The 18,449-nt window shown below is 37.2% G+C and overlaps 1 protein-coding gene across 1 annotated transcript; it reads right to left on the bottom strand.

The window, feature by feature from the left end:
- Nucleotides 1-500: 500 nt before the first annotated feature.
- LOC149818214 (E3 ubiquitin-protein ligase RING1-like) lies at nucleotides 501-7,330 on the bottom strand. Its single transcript, XM_089985218.1, has 2 exons — nucleotides 6,214-7,330; nucleotides 501-1,053 (listed from the first exon to the last, which is right to left on the bottom strand). Exon 1 carries the CDS (start codon nucleotides 7,249-7,251, stop codon nucleotides 6,223-6,225), a length of 1,029 nt encoding a protein of 342 aa, XP_089841344.1. The 5' UTR covers nucleotides 7,252-7,330; the 3' UTR covers nucleotides 501-1,053; nucleotides 6,214-6,222.
- Nucleotides 7,331-18,449: the final 11,119 nt, after the last annotated feature.

The raw sequence follows: 18,449 nt of genomic DNA, 5'->3' as shown, positions 1-18,449 counted from the left end.
TTTGCTACTCTAGGCAATAGTAACAACCTTATAATCCAAATCTGTGGGAGGCAGAAGTGAAAAAAGTACTCTTGCCTAAAGTTAGTAAACATTATCAAAGGATAAAAAATGGCAAGACAACCAAACATGGTATGCAAAATCCATTTTACCTTTATAAGCATGAGCAGCTGCCCCTACCATTCATCATACACAAATCCAAACAGATCTTAATTACTTTCTCCAACAACAAGGTTGTAATGCAGACAGAATAGGTGTGAGAATAGGAGGCTGACCACAACATCAACAGAAAGAATCATGGAGTTTTGCATTTCCACCTGTCACATCACCATCCTGAATGCCTCATCTCTTTCAGCCACACCTGAACTGAATATTTGCTACTCTAGGCAATAGTAACAACCTTATAATCCAAATCTGTGGGAGGCAGAAGTGAAAAAAGTACTCTTGCCTAAAGTTAGTAAACATTATCAAAGGATAAAAAATGGCAAGACAACCAAACATGGTATGCAAAATCCATTTTACCTTTATAAGCATGAGCAGCTGCCCCTACCATTCATCATACACAAATCCAAACAGATCTTAATTACTTTCTCCAACAACAAGGTTGTAATGCAGACAGAATAGGTGTGAGAATAGGAGGCTGACCACAACATCAACAGAAAGAATCATTCTATAATGTAAAGTGATTCGACTTGATGTTTGCAATCTTGTTTCTCTATTCTCTCCTTTGTCTTTTCTTGGTTTCCAAAGCACCTTTGCTCAATAACTTTTAAATTTGTCAATTCAAAAGGAAAAGAAAATATTCAGACTTCAGAGCAGTGCCTCGTTACATGTACAAACTTTAACCGTTCAAAACTTCATGTATAAATATCTGTGACACTACTGTATCATAAAGAGAAAAACATCAATTCAACAAATACAAATTCATCTTCATTCACAACTTTCACCAGTCTGCCACTGAGGATGCACTCTTAGAGTAGAAAAAGGGTAACATGAAACCTCAGAAACCAACATCATGCACCATCAACATGAAACATGATCATTGTCCACTTTTCCCTACAAAAGATAATAATAATAAAAATAAATGATGTTAATAAAGCTATCTAGTAACTTTGATCAGCTCAGTAGTTTCATGAGCTCCATAACTAAGATACACAATTTTGCAGCTTTATTCGTCTTACTTGGAAGAGGGGGAAAGGAAGAAAGAAAAGAGGTTCAGTGGGTAAACAAATGAAAGAAACACTGGGCAAACAGGGACACCAGGGATGTCCAAGGTTTAAAGGTCATATAGAGAGAATTTATGTTAATGATAAACCACTTGCAACAATGCTTTATGAAAGAAACACTTGGCACAGTATCCCCAGAAAAAAAAAGAAACACAAGGATAGTAGTGTTATAATAAGCGACTAGCAAGATTGCTTGTGGTCTACGCTGATAATGGAATGAAATGTTGCAACACAAATGACCAAGGTATACTTGAGCCATTCAAGCAAAGTTCAAGCATTTATGATGGATGACCATATAAGACCCCTGGCCCAGTTAAACTTGGAAAGGTGTATGATAGGCATTTATTCAGTAATAAACTATGATATTACAGACTTTCATCAACCACACATACAAGCATCAATTAATTAATGAAACCAACATAAACTCACCTATATACATCATATTTTCCTGGATGTATTATTCTATATCACTGTCTTTTAGATACAAAGGAAAAAGAAAAAAAGGGAAGAAAGTTCAGCCGCATAACATGGGAAGCACATTGACCAAGAAGCGGAGAATCCAATGGTACATTGATCATATGATTACAGACCCTTATCATCACAAGTACATAATCATAGTCTACATTTCCTTCAAAGTTCTAATATATAGGTGTACATAAAATCATAGTCACAGATATCGTGGATAAAATGAAAATACTGGCTATATAATTTTTTTTCTTCGGGAAAACGATTTAAAAGGTAAAATATTGTGATATTTTTATAAATAATTTTATAGTAATATTATCACGATAATATCATGATATTTTCAGTTCAAAATTTCCATTATAACTGTGCATATAAGAATGGCAATGCTGATGGTAAAATTTTAAGTCCGAGTTTTGATGAGGAAGAGAGTTCGTCAAGAACTACTCTAGGACATAAAATTTTACCATCAACATTGTCGTTCTTATGTGCACAGTTATAATAGAAATTTATAAACCAGAAATTAAAAGAAAAAAACTCTCGGAAGGCTAAAGCAATGGTAAGATCTATATCCCTTCAGCAACATTTTAGAGATAAGGTTGCCTCAGTTATAGCAGACATCAAGTCATCACTAAGACAGGAAGTAAACAACAATCACGATCAAGGTTGTAATTATCATATCGTTACCCGTATTAGTTGGGCCCAAAATAAGATACGTATCGTATCATATCGTAAAAAAATGTATTTTTTAATAATTTTTTTTTTATTTTTTTAAAAAATCATAAAAAACTAGCAAAAATTCTAAAAAAATCATAACACATGAAACAATGATGAATTGTACAAAATACAACTACAAAATCACATATGAAGCGTTTATGTTTCTATGAGATGCATAAGACATCATCAAACATCAACTATCTTATAAGAACAATGTAAAATATTAAATATCTTGCAATTAAAAACATGCCACAAGACTCGTGCTTTAATATTACATAAACAAAAATATTATGGCAATAGTTGCACTCGATTTTCACTCATTACTTGAGTGTCTCATTACTATGCCAGATCATCTGATGCCATCTTTATTGGAGGAGTGGGGAGCTTGATACATACCTTGATATAAATCTCTAATTTCTGCGGATTGCGGTGAGTTGGCTGGAGGTTGTAGGGGGGCAGCACCCCCCGAGGCAATTTTTTTTGAAAGGTAACTTTGTAATTTTACTTATAATAAAGATTTTTTACCTTAACCCACTTCCTTGAGTGAAAAAGGTGAAATGCACTTTTACTTAGGCAAACCGCCAAAAACCTCTCCCTTGCGCACAGATCAGCCCTCAAATTGCTCTCACGATTCCCAGGGTGCATGAATACCTCTCTAATGGCTTCTACACAAATGAGAGAGTCGACCCTCAAGAGGTCTTTAAAACCCAAAACTGAAAAATTATGACTTGAACATTTTTTAAGCGTGTTGACCCTATATCGTATGATACACCCCGTATCATACGATACGGGCATGTATCGTATGATACATACAATACAATTACGATACACACTCATATCAAAATACAAGTGCATGTCGTATCGATATTCTTTATAGTAACAATATGTGGTATGATACGGTAAAATATGTACAACATTTATCACAATATACCTTATTTTGGTAAGGATAAAAAAGAAAAATTCATTAAGAAAAACTAGAACAGTTGCAAAATGAAGGTGCCACAAAATCACCATGATGTAAGATAGAGAAAACATAAACAAAATATAAAAGACATGAAATATAGAAAGACTTAACTATGATGCACACAACATGCAAGGAGAATCCAATCCCATTTTGCAAGACCCAATCCATGACAAATCCCCTCCCACTTAATTGGCAGACACGTCTTACTGTCCTAGTGTCATGTTCAAGAGCTCATGCATTGAGAGACAGATTTCAGCCTTCATTTTAAAAGGTGTTATCTACATCTAGACAAAATATGCCACCCTGATAGCCAAAGTCTCCAAGATATGAAACAATTTTTCCCACATTCATTAGCCAAATTAAACAACAACAACAACAACAACAACAACAACAACAACAACAACTACACCTTCATCCCAAAACAATTGGGGTCGGCGATATGAACCAAAAAAAGAAAATCATTCTAGGTCTTCCACATGAATCCTTCTCCTCCAATCATTTCTATCCAATGCCATGTCCTCGGTGAGGTTCAAAGCATTCATATCCTTTCCTATCATCTCCATCCAAGTCTTCTTAGGCCTACCCTGACCTCTTTTAACTAATATATTTTCCCATTTCTCCATCCTTCTAACTGGAGCATCATTAGGGCTTCACCGAATATGTCCAAACCACCGTACATGATTCTCTCTCATCTTATTTTCAATGGATGCAACGCCTACCTTCTTACGTATCTCCTCGTTTCGAATCTTATCTTTTATTGTATTTCCACATAAATATTCCAAAGCCTAGATTTCTGAGTGGCAATATCATTATCACCCAGAAATGTTGAAAAAACATGTCAAACTCTTGCAAAGTTGGACTCACACATGGTGCAATGGCCCATAAGTTTCTAGATTCGCAGATTATCTATTACAAGAGGTTTCTCACACAACTAGACAAGATCCATATGTCCAGTATCATGGCCCTTTATCCTGATCTGAACTTCAAGTGGCTCCACAGAAATTTTTAAGTCCCATGTATTGCAATTTCAATCATTGACCTTCTTCTTTTGAAAGATGGAATCTTTCATCTCTCTCTCGAAAAAATGAAAACTCCGAATAAGGCCTACCATTGCCTGTAGCCATTGTCCATTTCTCCAAATATGGCCCACCATCGCTTGGCAAACATGTTAGTAAACTCAAGGTGCCAACATGCTCTTAGCTGATCACGAACAAAACAATACACCCAGCGGTTTTCATCAACTTTGATAGTCAAAGGAAATAAGGTCCATTGCATGTAGTCATTGGTACTCTCCTTTGAACCACTTAATTATTCATTTCTAGCAATATGTAACTTTTCTTAGCAAAAAAAGAAGAAACTAAATTTTCAACTGAAGCTGCCAACATGTTCTTACCTGACGTTCAACAAACAATCAAGTTCCATACAGATTAGATGCATTGTTGTCTAGTCCCTCTAGAATTAGGTTCTTTCTCTTAAGTAAACATTCAAAATTAATTACAAAGAAAGCTCGGAAAATATGCTGATGCTTAAGCACAACCTTGACAGTGCAAAAGAAGAGGGGCACTGCCACTTTTAGTTGTCCAACCATTATCTCAACAAACATCATTTCACTGTTTCCAATCCCTTACTAAAAATAATATTCTCTAAAATCTGATAAGATGGCATACACCACGCAGATCATGTCATATATACTTATCGTATAAGCACTACAAAATATTCACATAATCATTTGACAACAAGATTGCTAATTTGCGCTAGAGAAGATAATATACAAACAATTGAAGTGTAAGATAATTTCTGACCATTTCAAAAGCTAAATTTCCCTAACTACATTCTTGACACAGTAAAACAAGGGATCTTGGCCTTATGGAGCCATTATATATTATAGAGAAATCCCCATCAAGAAATCCCATGGCATTATATCCCCTTATATACTATTTCACATGGATTCTTCACTCCTACATCCATTCATTGTCCCTTTATATATAGTTCCTAACAGAGGTTCCAACAAGTATAGCAATATCTTGCATCATGCAGCTCTACACAATAATGCCAAATGGGTGCAAAAGTTGTACATTCATGCCAACAAAAGAATTACCAACTTATGGAGTCACTAGAATATGAGAATTACCATGTGAACCGGGCATTTCCAATGCTTTGTATTTTTTATGAAAAAATATGATTTTTGGATGCTTGAATATTTATGAAGATTATCAGTGTTGATTTTAAAGCCTCAAAAAATCTTGTTTATGCATCGTAATCAGATGACTCAAGAGCTAGTCCTTATAAAACCAAGCATGTAGATCACATCCGTACGGTTAGGTTTAAGAGAAAAGAACAAAAAAATCCATGAAAATCACGGTTCACACGGTAGTTCTCATATTTCCAGATCTCATATTCTAGTGACTCCCAACTTATGCACACGTGTCTTATAAAAAAATAATAATAATTCCATGAGGCGAGTACTCCCATGAGACGCTCCATCCATAATGAATTGATGTAGAAAACTTACAAGATAATTTCTAAGTACCCAACATACACCTGAAAAAAAAACTCAAGACAGGATTATATGATCTCGAGTCCAAATAAATGATGCATTCGAAACACGGTAATACATATCGAACCTCTGTGATTCTTACACTTTTATTGCTTTCAGAAAACAAAAACTCAAGTTTCATTCTTAAAATGAATCCAAGATAGCACTTGGATTTGCACAAAGATGAATGTAATATTACCAAGGAAGACAAAATTCAATAATAGTTCTAACTCCCCACATGATAGAACAAACAAAGACTAATATCAAAGAGAGACAACAAAGAAGATAAAGCACGAACAACAGAAGTATACCTCTCACAGTCAATCTAAATCCTCATTCCTGGTCTCTGAATTCAAATCCCGACTACCTGAGTTGCTGTTTGCACCACCCTCACTGTTCCTTATTTCTCTGCTGTTGCTGGCCTCCGCTTGCGACCCAGAGGCCCTAAACGGCCATGACAATGGCAATGAGATCCTAAACCTCCGGCTGGGTGTACCCGGTTGTGAGGCCACTCCAGCCGATCCAGTCCCTCCTGCTGCCTCCGCCTGTTCTCCCCTTGCCCGCTGCTCGTATTCAGGATCGTCCGTCGGAAGCTCGTAACGGCACACCGGGCACGAATTATGCGACTCCAGCCATGGAAGAATGCAATCAGCATGGTATACATGCTTGCACGGCATCTGCTTCGCCGAAGACCCACCTTCGAACTCGTCCTTGCAGACCGCGCATTGTGCTGCATCCGTGCCGAGCAATTTGCTCGTGATCGTGATGTCTGGCAACGACTCCACCGCGGACTTCGACGCCGGTGGGGTCCCGTACCGGTTGGGATCATTCTCTGCCAGCTGCTGGATAAGCTGCTCGAGCCCCGGTCCTATGAAGTAGTCTCCGAGGTTTGCCGGCAGCTGGATGCCCCCGCCATCGCCGGAATGGTTCTCGAGGACAAACTGGATGTTGGTGCCACCAGCGATCAGATTCTGGAGGAAAAGGAAGGGGTTGAAGGGGTCGGGGTCCTGGATGGAAGGGGCGGATCTTGGTGACAGATCGCCGGAGAGATCGAGACTGCCAGAGGAGGAGAAAATGAGGGGGAAGTCGGCGAGGCCGGTGGGGAAAGGCGACGCCCCGCCGCCAATTCCCGCAGCCTCCGGCGAGGAGAAGTGGTCTTGGAGGTTGAAGAAGAAGGGGTTCTGGGTGAAGGGGTGTGGGCTAGGGTTGGGGACGGAGTCGATCTCCTCGACGAACCCGCTGTGGCAATTAGGGCAGAGGAGCTCCCCCGAGGGAGAGGGGACGATGGTCACCGAGCCACCGCATTGGTGGCACCAGAAGGATTGCGCCGCCGAGGTGGAGGAGGACATCGGAATTTCCTCCCTCCAGCAGCCGGAGAAACGAGAGACAGAGAGGGAGAGAGAGAAACGGCGTTTAAATATGAGAGAGGCATGTACGGTCAGGAATTTGGGATTTTTTTTTGAAGGCAAGCTGAGGTTAGGCAGACCCTTAGCAGAGATTTGGTAAGACAGAGATTCGAACCTGGGCCTTCAGCTTGGCACAGGACCCCGCTTCTCGGTGGTAGGAGTCTGCTAATTGTTGTAGCGTTTTCCACCGTTTGGTGTGAGGGTTTTTTTATCATTTAGCTATCCTGCTCGGGTTGGGCCCGGAACCGGAAGGTTCGGGTCGAGCTGACGTTTCTGAGCCTCTGACTTCCAAAGTTCAAGCCCCTTGATCTCCAAAGCTTGCAAACGGGTTGGATCCGACCCAGCTTGGCTTTCACGAATGGAATGGCTGCCTATATAACATATATCGGCGACATTTTTAAAATACCTTATTTTATGAGGATATTTTCAAAAGCTGGTGCTATCTGAAAAAACCGAGATACTTATACGGTATTCTCCGTTTTAAAAAATAAACACATTAGTTTAAACTGATTTACGTAAATCCACAGACCCTTTTACAAAATTAATTATAGCCACCAAAGTTTTTAAACTTTCAAAGAACAACCAAAGTTTTGGCACCGTTAAGAAAACATCACTTCTCTACCATCGTTTGTTTAATCTTGGAGCTAATATTGACTATAAAAATAGAATTAGTATGACTATACAATGGTGGTCCTTATGAATTCATTGTGTTCTTATGAACTAATTGGTTTGCATTGGTGTAGCTTGCATTTCATGAGCTTGTTTTGCACATATTCTGAGAAAGTGCATTTTCATTACATTATTTACAGTGGAGGTGGAATGGTGGAAGTTTTGTGACCTCTCTCATCTAAACTCATGCAAAGACAGCATAAAAGTGCTACTTGTTAAAATATTAAAAAAGAACTTCACACGTCCTATTTCAATTGTTTCATGAACCAGGCATATTAAATAAAAGTGATGGAATATTATGTTTATATAAACGTTATTAATCATGTGTTAAAGAGATTTGAGTTCATCAAGCTTTTAATGAGTCTATATTCAAGCTTCAGTCTGACTTATTTATTAAATAATCAAGCTTAACCCAAGCCCAAGCTTCTAAAAAAAAAGGTTATTTTGCCCACCTCATTGTTAAGGCTATTTATCATCTGGATGCGATATATTCAAATTTGAAGATGATTTTTTTTTATGCTTGATTAAAGATATGCTAAGACTGAAATGGGAAATAAAACGAAAAACCACAGACTAATATTTGAAAAGAAGAGTATAGCTGATTTGGGCAATTTGGTGTACATTCAAGTGGAGAGCGATCTCTCAGGTTTTCTTTCTCAGATAGAAACAATAATCCTATGAATACTGAAACAGGGTGGTTCAGTCTCTTACATTTTAGCTCTCAGTTAACAGAAGTTCTAGATTCTGAGAGGTACTGTTCTAAAAGGTGAGCCCATTTAAATGTTTTTGGTCTTCATGTCCTTCTCCTTTAAAGGTTTCATTGGCAAGTTTTGTCTGCCATTTGGTGGAAAGAATTTAGTAGCAAGAAATGACAAGAAGGCCCTCAAAATTGATACTACTATTGCATTTTCATTTGCTTATTCCGTTGATAGATCATCGAAAATACAAGCTGCAGTCTACCTTCTTGAGGTGGTGTCTTTTACCATCTTTTGTTTCTCTGAGCAATCGATGATGATACTAATCTTTGCTTTATGTAATCAAAATTCTTATCTTTGTTGGCATTTCTAATTAATTCTGATAGAAGAGGTGTTTATGTTTAAACTAGATAGGATCACTGGTTGCATTTATATGCATTCCAGGAGAGAAAATACAGAAGTGATTCTGCTAAAAGTTTCAATGTTTTTTAACTACAAAAATTCTCTCCTTTGTTGAGTGATATTCCTGTTCCCTTGGTCTGTAACGACTGAAAGTGGTGGGCCTATAATTGATGTTATGCTTGTTATAGATGCTGGGCCATGAGAAATGTGCTTTTTTAACCATTTGACCAAAAGACTGCATTTCAGAACTTGCTTCTTCTGATTATATCGCTTTGGTAATAATTGTTGTAAATCCGAAGGAATACAAATTAAGGCAGATTAAAGGTTGTAAATATTGATCACTAAGTCACAGGGACTCGACAAAGCAGGTGCCGCACCCGCGTCGATGCGACACTACACGGGTGTGTGTGCGTGCGGGTGCGGCACCCGGTGCAGTCAATGCACTCAGGGTCATTTTCGTCTAATTTTTTAACATAATTTTTTTTTGTTGCCTCATCAAAAGGGGCTACGAAAGAGGATTAGGGAAAAATTTGTTTGTCCTGATCCTCTCCTCTCCTCTCCCATGCAGCTCTGCTCTCTCACTCGCCTTCTCTCCTCTCGATGTCTCACAGGGGAGCCCGACGCCACCTCCTCCTCTCCCTCGTCGCAGGTACCCTCTCACTCTCTTGTTGGGTTGGCAGGAGAGGGGCCGAGCCCCCCACCCTGCTCCTTCTGATTTCAGGGGAGGGGCCGAGCCCCTCCCCATTTTTGGTAGGAAAGGGGTCGAGCCCTCTCCCTGCTCCCTCTAATTTAAGGGGAGGGGCCGAGCCCCTCCCCGTTTTCGTCAGAAAAGGGGTCGAGCCCTCTCCCTGCTCCCTCTGATTTAAGGGAAGGGGCCGAGCCCCTCCCCATTTTCGTCAGGAAAGGGGCTGAGCCTCCCACCCTGCTCCCTTTGATTTCAGGGGAGAGGCTGAGTCCCTCCCTGTTTTCGGCAGGGGAGGGGCCAAGCCCCCCACCCCGCTCCCTCCGATTTTAGGGGAGGGGCTGAGCCCCTCCCTGTTTTTGGCAGGGGAGGAGCTAAGCCCCCCACCCTACTCCCTTTGATTTCAGGGGAGGGGCCGAGCCCCTCCCAAGAAAAATTTTCTTATGGGGGGGCACTGCCTCCCTACGACTCTCTGTCAGGGGTGGCCCCCCCTGAACCCCCGCACCGGGGGGGGGGGAGCCCCCGAACCCCCTAGTAAGGATAAAAACTCTAAATCAGGCTTCACAACTCATCATTGAACTCGATATTATAAATCTTAATTGTCTGCATACTTTTTTTTTTTGTGTTTTCAGGACAAAAATGACGAATAAAGGGAAAGGACTTGCATTATCTTCATCCCCATATGTGAGTTATGCTGCTAGTTTTGTTGATAATTGTAGTGGGAGTGATGATGTAGGGCCACTATGGGTATATGTAGATAAGCTTGCAAAAACTAGAGAAGGAGGTGGTGGAAACAAGAGATTTTGATGCAAGCTCTGTGAAAGAGATTTTGTTGGGTCTTACACAAGACTGAAGGCTCATTTGTTGAAGATACCAGAATATGACATTTCAGGATGCAGAAAAGTTGATGAGGCAATGCGAAGACAATACAAGAATAATATGAGAAGAGAAAGACAATGAGTGATTCTTGTGCAATTAGTGTGTCATTTGAAAGCCACCAAAAAGATGCTGAAAAAAAAGAAAAGTCAATATAGGAGGTAGAGAAACGATACAAGCAACATTCAATACATATGGAAGGGAGGATATGGATAGAAAAGTAGGGAGGTATTTTTATTCTAGTTCACTCTCATTTAATGCGGCTAAAAATCCTTATTGGAAGGACTTAGTAACATCTTTGGCAAATTATAATTTGAGTTGCTATGTGCCTCCAAGCTAAAAAAAAATACGAACCACACTTCTTGCAGAAGAGAGGGCAAATGTGGAGAGGTTGCTGGAGATTAAAAAATATTCATGGGAGCAAAATAGAGTTTCTATTGTTTCTGATGGATGGACAAATATTCAAAGGCGTCCACTAATCAATTTCATTGCTTGTTTGCTTAGTGATCCAATATTCTTGAAAGCAGTTGATGCATCTGGGGAATATAAAAATGCAAAGTATTTAAAGATGTTGTTTATAGAAGTCATAAAAAAAGTCGGTGATCAGAAAGTTGTATAAATCATTACAGACAATGCTCCAGTTTATAAAAGTGCAGCGTTGAGTTTGGAGAGTGAGTACCCTCATATTTTTTGGACTCCTTGTGTAGCACACAACTTAAATCTGACCCTAAAGAGCATCTGCAACTCCAAAGAAGAAAAAAATTCACAAGCATATGCTTTATGTTCATGAATTGAAGATTTAGAAAAAAATGTCAAAAGTATTAGGAATTTTGTTGTTAACCACCATCGTGGTAATGCTATATTTAATAGGCATTCTGACCTGAAATTGTTGAAGGTCGTTGAAACACGTTTTGCATCCATCATTGTGATGGTGAAGAGGATTAAAAAAGTGAATAATGCTTTAGTTAACATGGTGACTGATAAAAATTGAACATTCTATTATGCTGATGATGATATCAAGGCTCAAGAAATTAAGAAATTCATTCTTGATAATGAGTTTTGGGACAGAATGATATACTTTATTTAATTTACACAACCTATTTGGAAAATGTTAAGAGAAGTTGATAAGGATGTGCCAATGCTTCACAGAGTTTATGAAATGTGGGATAATATGATTAAAAAAATACAAGCTATAATTTTCAAGCATGAAGAAAAAAATCCTGCATTGGATGATTCAAATTTTTTTAACCATATTCATTCAATTTTAGTCAGAAGATGGGATAAGAGCAACACTCCTTTGCATTGCATGACACATTCTCTTAATCTAAAATATTATGCAAATAAGTGGCGGGCAGGTGATATTGGTCGTGTCTCTCCAAATTTAGACCCAGAGCTATCAAGACATAGAAATATATGTATGGCAAGACTTTTTTCAGAAGCATATCTTCTACATTAAGTCATACAAGAGTTTGAAAATTTTTCATCTTCGAGATTATATGGACCAACATTATTCATGAGAGAGGAAGATAATATAGATCCTATCACATGGTGGTTAACATTTGGATCAGAAACACCTATTCTTCAATATCTTGCATTAAGATAGCTATTGCAGCTTGCTAGTTCATCTTGTTGTGAAAGAAATTGGAGCACATATTCTCAAATCCATAACATGAAGAGAAACAAACTCACCAGAAAGCATGCAGAAGATTTAGTATATGCACATTCAAATCTTTGATTACTTTCGCGAACCAATGATGAATACAGGTACTAATTTGCTATCTTAGTTATTTGATTATTTCTTAGTTTTTCATTTAAATATACTTGTATTGCATTTAACATTTTCAAATTGGGTTTGTAGCATACAAGAAACATCAAAATTTTGGGATGTAAACCCAGAAGAGCGTGACTTCGAGGGAGAGCATGATTTAAACATGACAAACATGAATTTAGCTAAGCCCAGTATTCCTTCTAATGATGCATTTGATGATGAAGAAGAAAATTATTAAGATCCATTACTTCATCGTCGTATACATTATAGGATATACTTTTGGTATGTAATTTAGTTCTTTTTTGCTTTACTTATTTGATTGATATTTAGGTTGATATATTGCATGCATTATGAATGATATTATGACAATGTTAACTGTTAAAACTTTAAAATTATATATATATATATATATATATATATATATATATATATATATATATATATATATATATATATATTATATTTTTGCCCTGCCGCACCCCCATACCTAAGGTTTTTGAAAGTGCCGCAACCCCACACCCGCACCCATGTGACATAGATTGATCATGATCATAATCCCCGACTAATTCAAGAGTGCAAGGTTTTTGGCCTGCCCACATTCATTCTTTTCGAGAATGGGCAGAAAGTTCAAGAAAGCTGAAGGGAAGGTGCAATAACAAAGAATAAACTCAAAGCATACCTTGATAATCTTTTGGATTTAGTTAAAGTCACATAATCCAGGGATGATAGCCATGCTTTTTTAGTGCCTATCAAAAGGATTCAGTCATGTCTTGAGCACACTACCTGATTATTCTTGTCATAATCTGTTAGAAGGCGGTTGTAGTGTTCTTGTTTTTATTTCGGAAAAATCAATAAATTTTCTTATTTTTCTTTTTGAATGGAAAAGATTCGCACATATACAATGCACAAATCATATGTGCACGAGTATGAGACCATTGGCACCAAATGAGAGGCATAAAGGCTGCAAGCATATATATATATATATATATATATATATATATATATATATAGAGAGAGAGAGAGAGAGAGAGAGAGAGAGAGAGAGAGACTTGGGGGAAAAAATTGTTTATGGAAAGGGTGCTCTAGTAGTTTTTAAAACCAAATTTTTACCATAAAAAATTGGTTTCATTTTTTTTCTTATCAAAATGCATGTTATACAACACTTGAAAAGATAGTTTTCTGAAATTGTCTTCGGTATGCCCTCTAGTTTCTACAGAGCACTTGTTCGCATGCATTGCATAAGCAGAATGCATGGCTGGATTTTATGTGACTATGTTCACAGTGATCACTAGTTCCAGATTCATTTTCAGTTGGAAATTTTCATGTTACTATCGAGTTAATGCATAGATGAACATTATGCTACCTCAGGAAGAGAATAAAGCTTTACAAACTTGTCTGTTGGGCATGCTTCTAATTGAGGTTCATTATGGACAAATTGAACTGTTAACTTTGGATAGCATTTTTGACTTGCAAGCATTAATTTTTGACAGGGACTAAAATTACCGTGGGAAGATGACTGCTTAACTACAAACTCATCGAGAAAAGTTGCTGCCATTTCGTATTGCTGCCCCTAGAGTTGGTATGCTTTTTCCGGAAAGTCACCTGAACCTATTTGTTAATTTCCTGGCTGCCCTTTTGCGGACGCACATGGTCTAACCACAACGCCTTCACATATTGTTTGGAGTTGAACGGATTACTAGTTCGTTGTATAGCATATTTGCAAAAACTTTGCCTTAAAGAAAAAGCAAAGCAAAGGAAAGCACATGGAACCAGATTGTTTTACAAGTAACAAAGTTCTCAATTGTTATCCCAAAATAGTTTTTCTGTGATTCTAATGTTTCTGGTCTTTGGATTTTGTGCCCTCCTGCATAGACTTGTATATAGTATCTCAGAAAAATGCAGTTGAGGGAGAACACCTTCTCCATCTAACAAGTTCTCTCACTGTCCAACACATATAGCAAATCTTTCTTGGTAGTGAAACTGGGGGATAGAGTTGTTTTAATTAATATCCAGTTATCATATTTGACCCAACAATTTAGATTTTTGCTACTGGGGAAGCTTAATTTGAAAGCAAGAAACTCCTAGCTTCAACGAAAAGAGGAAAAACATTGGAAACCTGCTTCCTAAATATGGGAAACTCAATTTCCTTTAGTGGAAAACCCGTTTCCTCATCATCCTATTAAGATTGTCTTTCTTTCCTTTGAGAATTTTCATCAGAGAATTTCCATCAAGACGTTTACTAGGAAGCCTATTGATCAGATAGCAGTCAGTAAGAACATCACTCCAGAAGTATTTGGGAACATTCATTTGAAAAAGTAAGGCACAAGTTTTTTTTCAACATATGCCTATTTTTCCGTTAGGCGACTCCATTTTGTTGAGGTGTCCCAACACAAGAAAATTGATGGTCAATGTCATTTTCTTTTACAAATAGCTCAAAGAACTGATTCTTAAATTCAGTTCCATTATCAAACCGAATAGCCTTAATTTTGGCTCCATATTGAGTCTCAACAAACCTGTAAAACTCCCTGAACTTAGTAAGCACTTCATTTTTTGTTTTCAACATATATACCCAAGTAAGTTTAAAGAAATCGTCTATAAAGGTCACATAATATCGAAAACCAGAACATGAGTCAATAGGGGCTGGTCTCCACACATCGGAATGAATTAATTCAAACATGCAAGAAGAAACAGTCTCTGAATTAGGAAAAAGATGACGTGATAATTTTGCAAGTCTACAAATATCACAATTATTGTAATCAAAATTATGGTCAGAAAATAAACTCTCAAAAGCATAATTAGATGGATGTCCAAGCCGAAGATGTCATGATTTACTTTATTCTCCCTTTGACATGAAAGCTCTACAGTTTTGCTCGAGAATATATAGCCCATAAACTTTTCTTCCTTCACCAATCCTCCTCCTCGTCTTGCGGTCCTGAAACAATATGATTAGTTGAAGAAAAGGTGACAGTGCAATTGAAGTCTTCAACTATTATGACAACAAACAACAAATTTGATGTAAACTGAGGAATATAGAGAACTTTAAAAACAGATTGATTGTTAAAGAAGTGTATTTTTCTAACCCCTTTCACTTGAACGACTTTTCATGATCATAACTGAAATCTTTAAGAAGAGAAACATTTTTCGCAATATGTTCTGAAGCTCCACTATCAATTATCCAAGTGTCATAAGAGTTAGAAGATATACCTTTATTTGAAGAAGATATGGCAGAGTGGGAGAAAGCAGTTTCAGCCTGTCCATCTTTTAAAGATTAGAGATCAAAGATTTTATCTAAAGCTTGAGTGTTATCAGATCTTTGTTCTATAGCAGCATGAACCTGTTCTTTTTTAGGTCTTTCAGTGCCAGCTCGCTCACGTGAATGCCCCTCCTTTTTGCAATGAGTGAAAAATCATTTCTTGTTTTTCCTCTTTCCACGATCATCAAGAGTTTTCAAGGATTTTGTTTTAACATTGAAGGCAGTCTTATCAGGAGTTTTAATTCTATTGACATGGTCCATAACTTTCCTTCTTGATTCTTCTCTCATAAGAGTAGCAAAGACAAAGTTTAAAGAAGAAATTTCAGAATTCATAAGGATCTGACTTCGCATTTGTTCAAAATCAGATCCAAGGCCAGCGAGTAATTAGAAAATGCGTTCTTGCTCTTAAGCTTTATGGAGAAACCGAAGATCAGTGATAGTGAGGGAATAGGAGTCTAATTCATCCCACATCATACGTATTTTACTAAAGTACTCACTAAGAGGAAGATCACCCTTTTTTAAATCATGTATGCCTTGAGACAACTGATACATTCAGGCAATATTATATTGTTCTCCATACAGTTCACTAGTTGACTGCCAAACATCTTCAGCAGTATTAAGAAACAAAAAACCTTCAACATTTTTTTGTTTCATAGAGTTAAGTAACCATGACATAACTAAGTCATTATTGGATTTCCAATCATCATATTTTGGATCTAACATTTTGGGATTAACGATTTTCTCGGTTATAAAGCCAAGTTTAGATTTGCCACTCAAATAAAGCGTAACTGCCTTAGATCAAAAAATGTAGTTTGTCTCATTTAACAATATGGATGTGATTTTAGATCTAGGACTGACTTGTTCGTGCACAAAAACAGTCGTGCTAGAGAAAGATTGGCTAGTATTTTCATAGTGTCGATCCACCATGATCTTGTTTCGATAAAAACAAAAAAATGGCTGCAACACAATAGCTCCTCTTGTTGATCTGATATGCAGATAAGATCTTCAGCAAACACACTGTTCTGGCTCCACTTGTAGCAGCACCCTGATGGGAATGCACCTTATGAACTACCCTGTTCCAAGGACTTTGGATCACAGAGCAGATCCCATGAGTCAAACTTGACCAAAGTTTGAAAATGTTTTTGAAAATACTTGCCTCCGTTTCGAAAATAGCAGAAAAATCCGTAGGATGGGGCTCGTCTGTCGGTACGAGGTTCGACCGTTCCTGGTGCCTTTACCAGGGGTAATCGAACCAAGGATCAAAGAGTGTTTAGCTTAACTTAATTGCCAAAATTGATGTCCTATAATAGATGCACAGAGAATTCAGGCATGTGCTATGAAGATTTGTAAAAATGCATATTGGGAAATATGCTGTATGCTTTTGAAAATATTTTGGAGAATGAAAGAGAAATATTTCAGAGAAAAGGGGAATCAATTTCTCAGAGAAACCCTAATAATTTTGATAATCTTTAGAAAACTTTGAAGACTTAAGGAAAATCGACTTCCCTAATTTTGGAAAATGCACTTTCAAAAGTCATGTATGAATTCAGAAAGTGAGTGAAAATCCTTGGAAAATAGAAGGAGTTTTGAGAAACCCTAACTATGGGAGAACGAACAACTTTAAGGAAAAGCACCTCTTGAGAATCCAACTTTGAAAATCGATTTTGTTTTTAGAAAATCATTGGAAATTCATGGGAAATCCTTTTAACAAGGAAAAATATAATCTTTGAGAAAAGTGAAGTTTCGAGAATACTAGCTTTGAGAATTTGAAAATCAATTTTGGGATTTTGAAAATTCACAGAAAATCCTTTTTGAGAATTAAATCTTTAAGAAAATTGAAAATTTTAAGGAATTCCAGGGTATCTTTGGAGAAATCGATTTTCTTAAAATAGGATTTTCTTGAGAAAACCAAAATGCACATAATTCCATGATGCAAGCTAGCTTAAATGAATGAATGCAACTTTCTGAAGATAGTTTATGAGAAAATCATTTGAAAGATGCATCTTAAAATTGAATCAAGGTAAATTCATCATATATTTCCGACTATGGACGCAAATATACTTGGAAGTTAACTTATTTAATTCTAAAACATTTTGCAAGATGTGAAATATGTTATGACTTTTGAAAATAGCCTAATAGTGTAGGCTCAATGTGACTAATACGAAGATGATGAATCTAGGTTTCATTCGTATTCTAACTATGGCCATAAATACGGGCTCCACCGAGTTCATCAACTCCCTAAGAGCTGGTGCACGTGCCATTCGTGTTCATCCATAGTGGTTTTTAAAGAAGATGCATGAATCATATATTAGGATATTACAAAAAGTAAACTATATGCTATGCGCCCTATTCTAAGCATAAAAGTAACTCTTATTCCATATTTTCATTTTACATTTACATCACTAAAATAAAAGAAATAAAACACGAAACTCAACTCCTCCTTTCGAATATCCCTGCAAAGCTAGAAATTGGATTAGTATAGACATGTAGGTTTTTCCAGATTTTTTCGATAATATCCAGAAATTAGCGAATTTATCTAGATATAAACCCAATCTTATGACTCCTTGATATGAATATGATTTGAAATCATGGAAGTGCAAGAAAATAGGATAAGAAAGATTTTGAAATTCAAAGATGTGGTCAAAATGACCAAAATACCCCTAATAACAAGTTGGTGACTTTGAAATTAGGGTTTTTGAAGGGATTTTGATAAAATATGGGAGTTTTGAAATTCAAATGATAATGAAATAAAGAATGGAGCATGATGGTATGCTGCTAAACATCATAAAACATTAA

Source organism: Nuphar pumila, chromosome 13, assembly GCF_984573655.1.
Source record: "Nuphar pumila chromosome 13, dmNupPumi1.hap1.1, whole genome shotgun sequence".
Classification (NCBI taxonomy): Eukaryota; Viridiplantae; Streptophyta; class Magnoliopsida; order Nymphaeales; family Nymphaeaceae; genus Nuphar; species Nuphar pumila.
The sequence above is the reverse complement of the archived record's forward strand: the minus strand, read 5'-3'. Positions and strand labels throughout refer to the sequence as shown.

Coding starts and splice junctions, on each gene's coding strand:
- LOC149818214 (XM_089985218.1), bottom strand. CDS start 7,251: ATGTCCTCCTCCACCTCGGCGGCGCAATCCTTCTGGTGCCACCAATGC.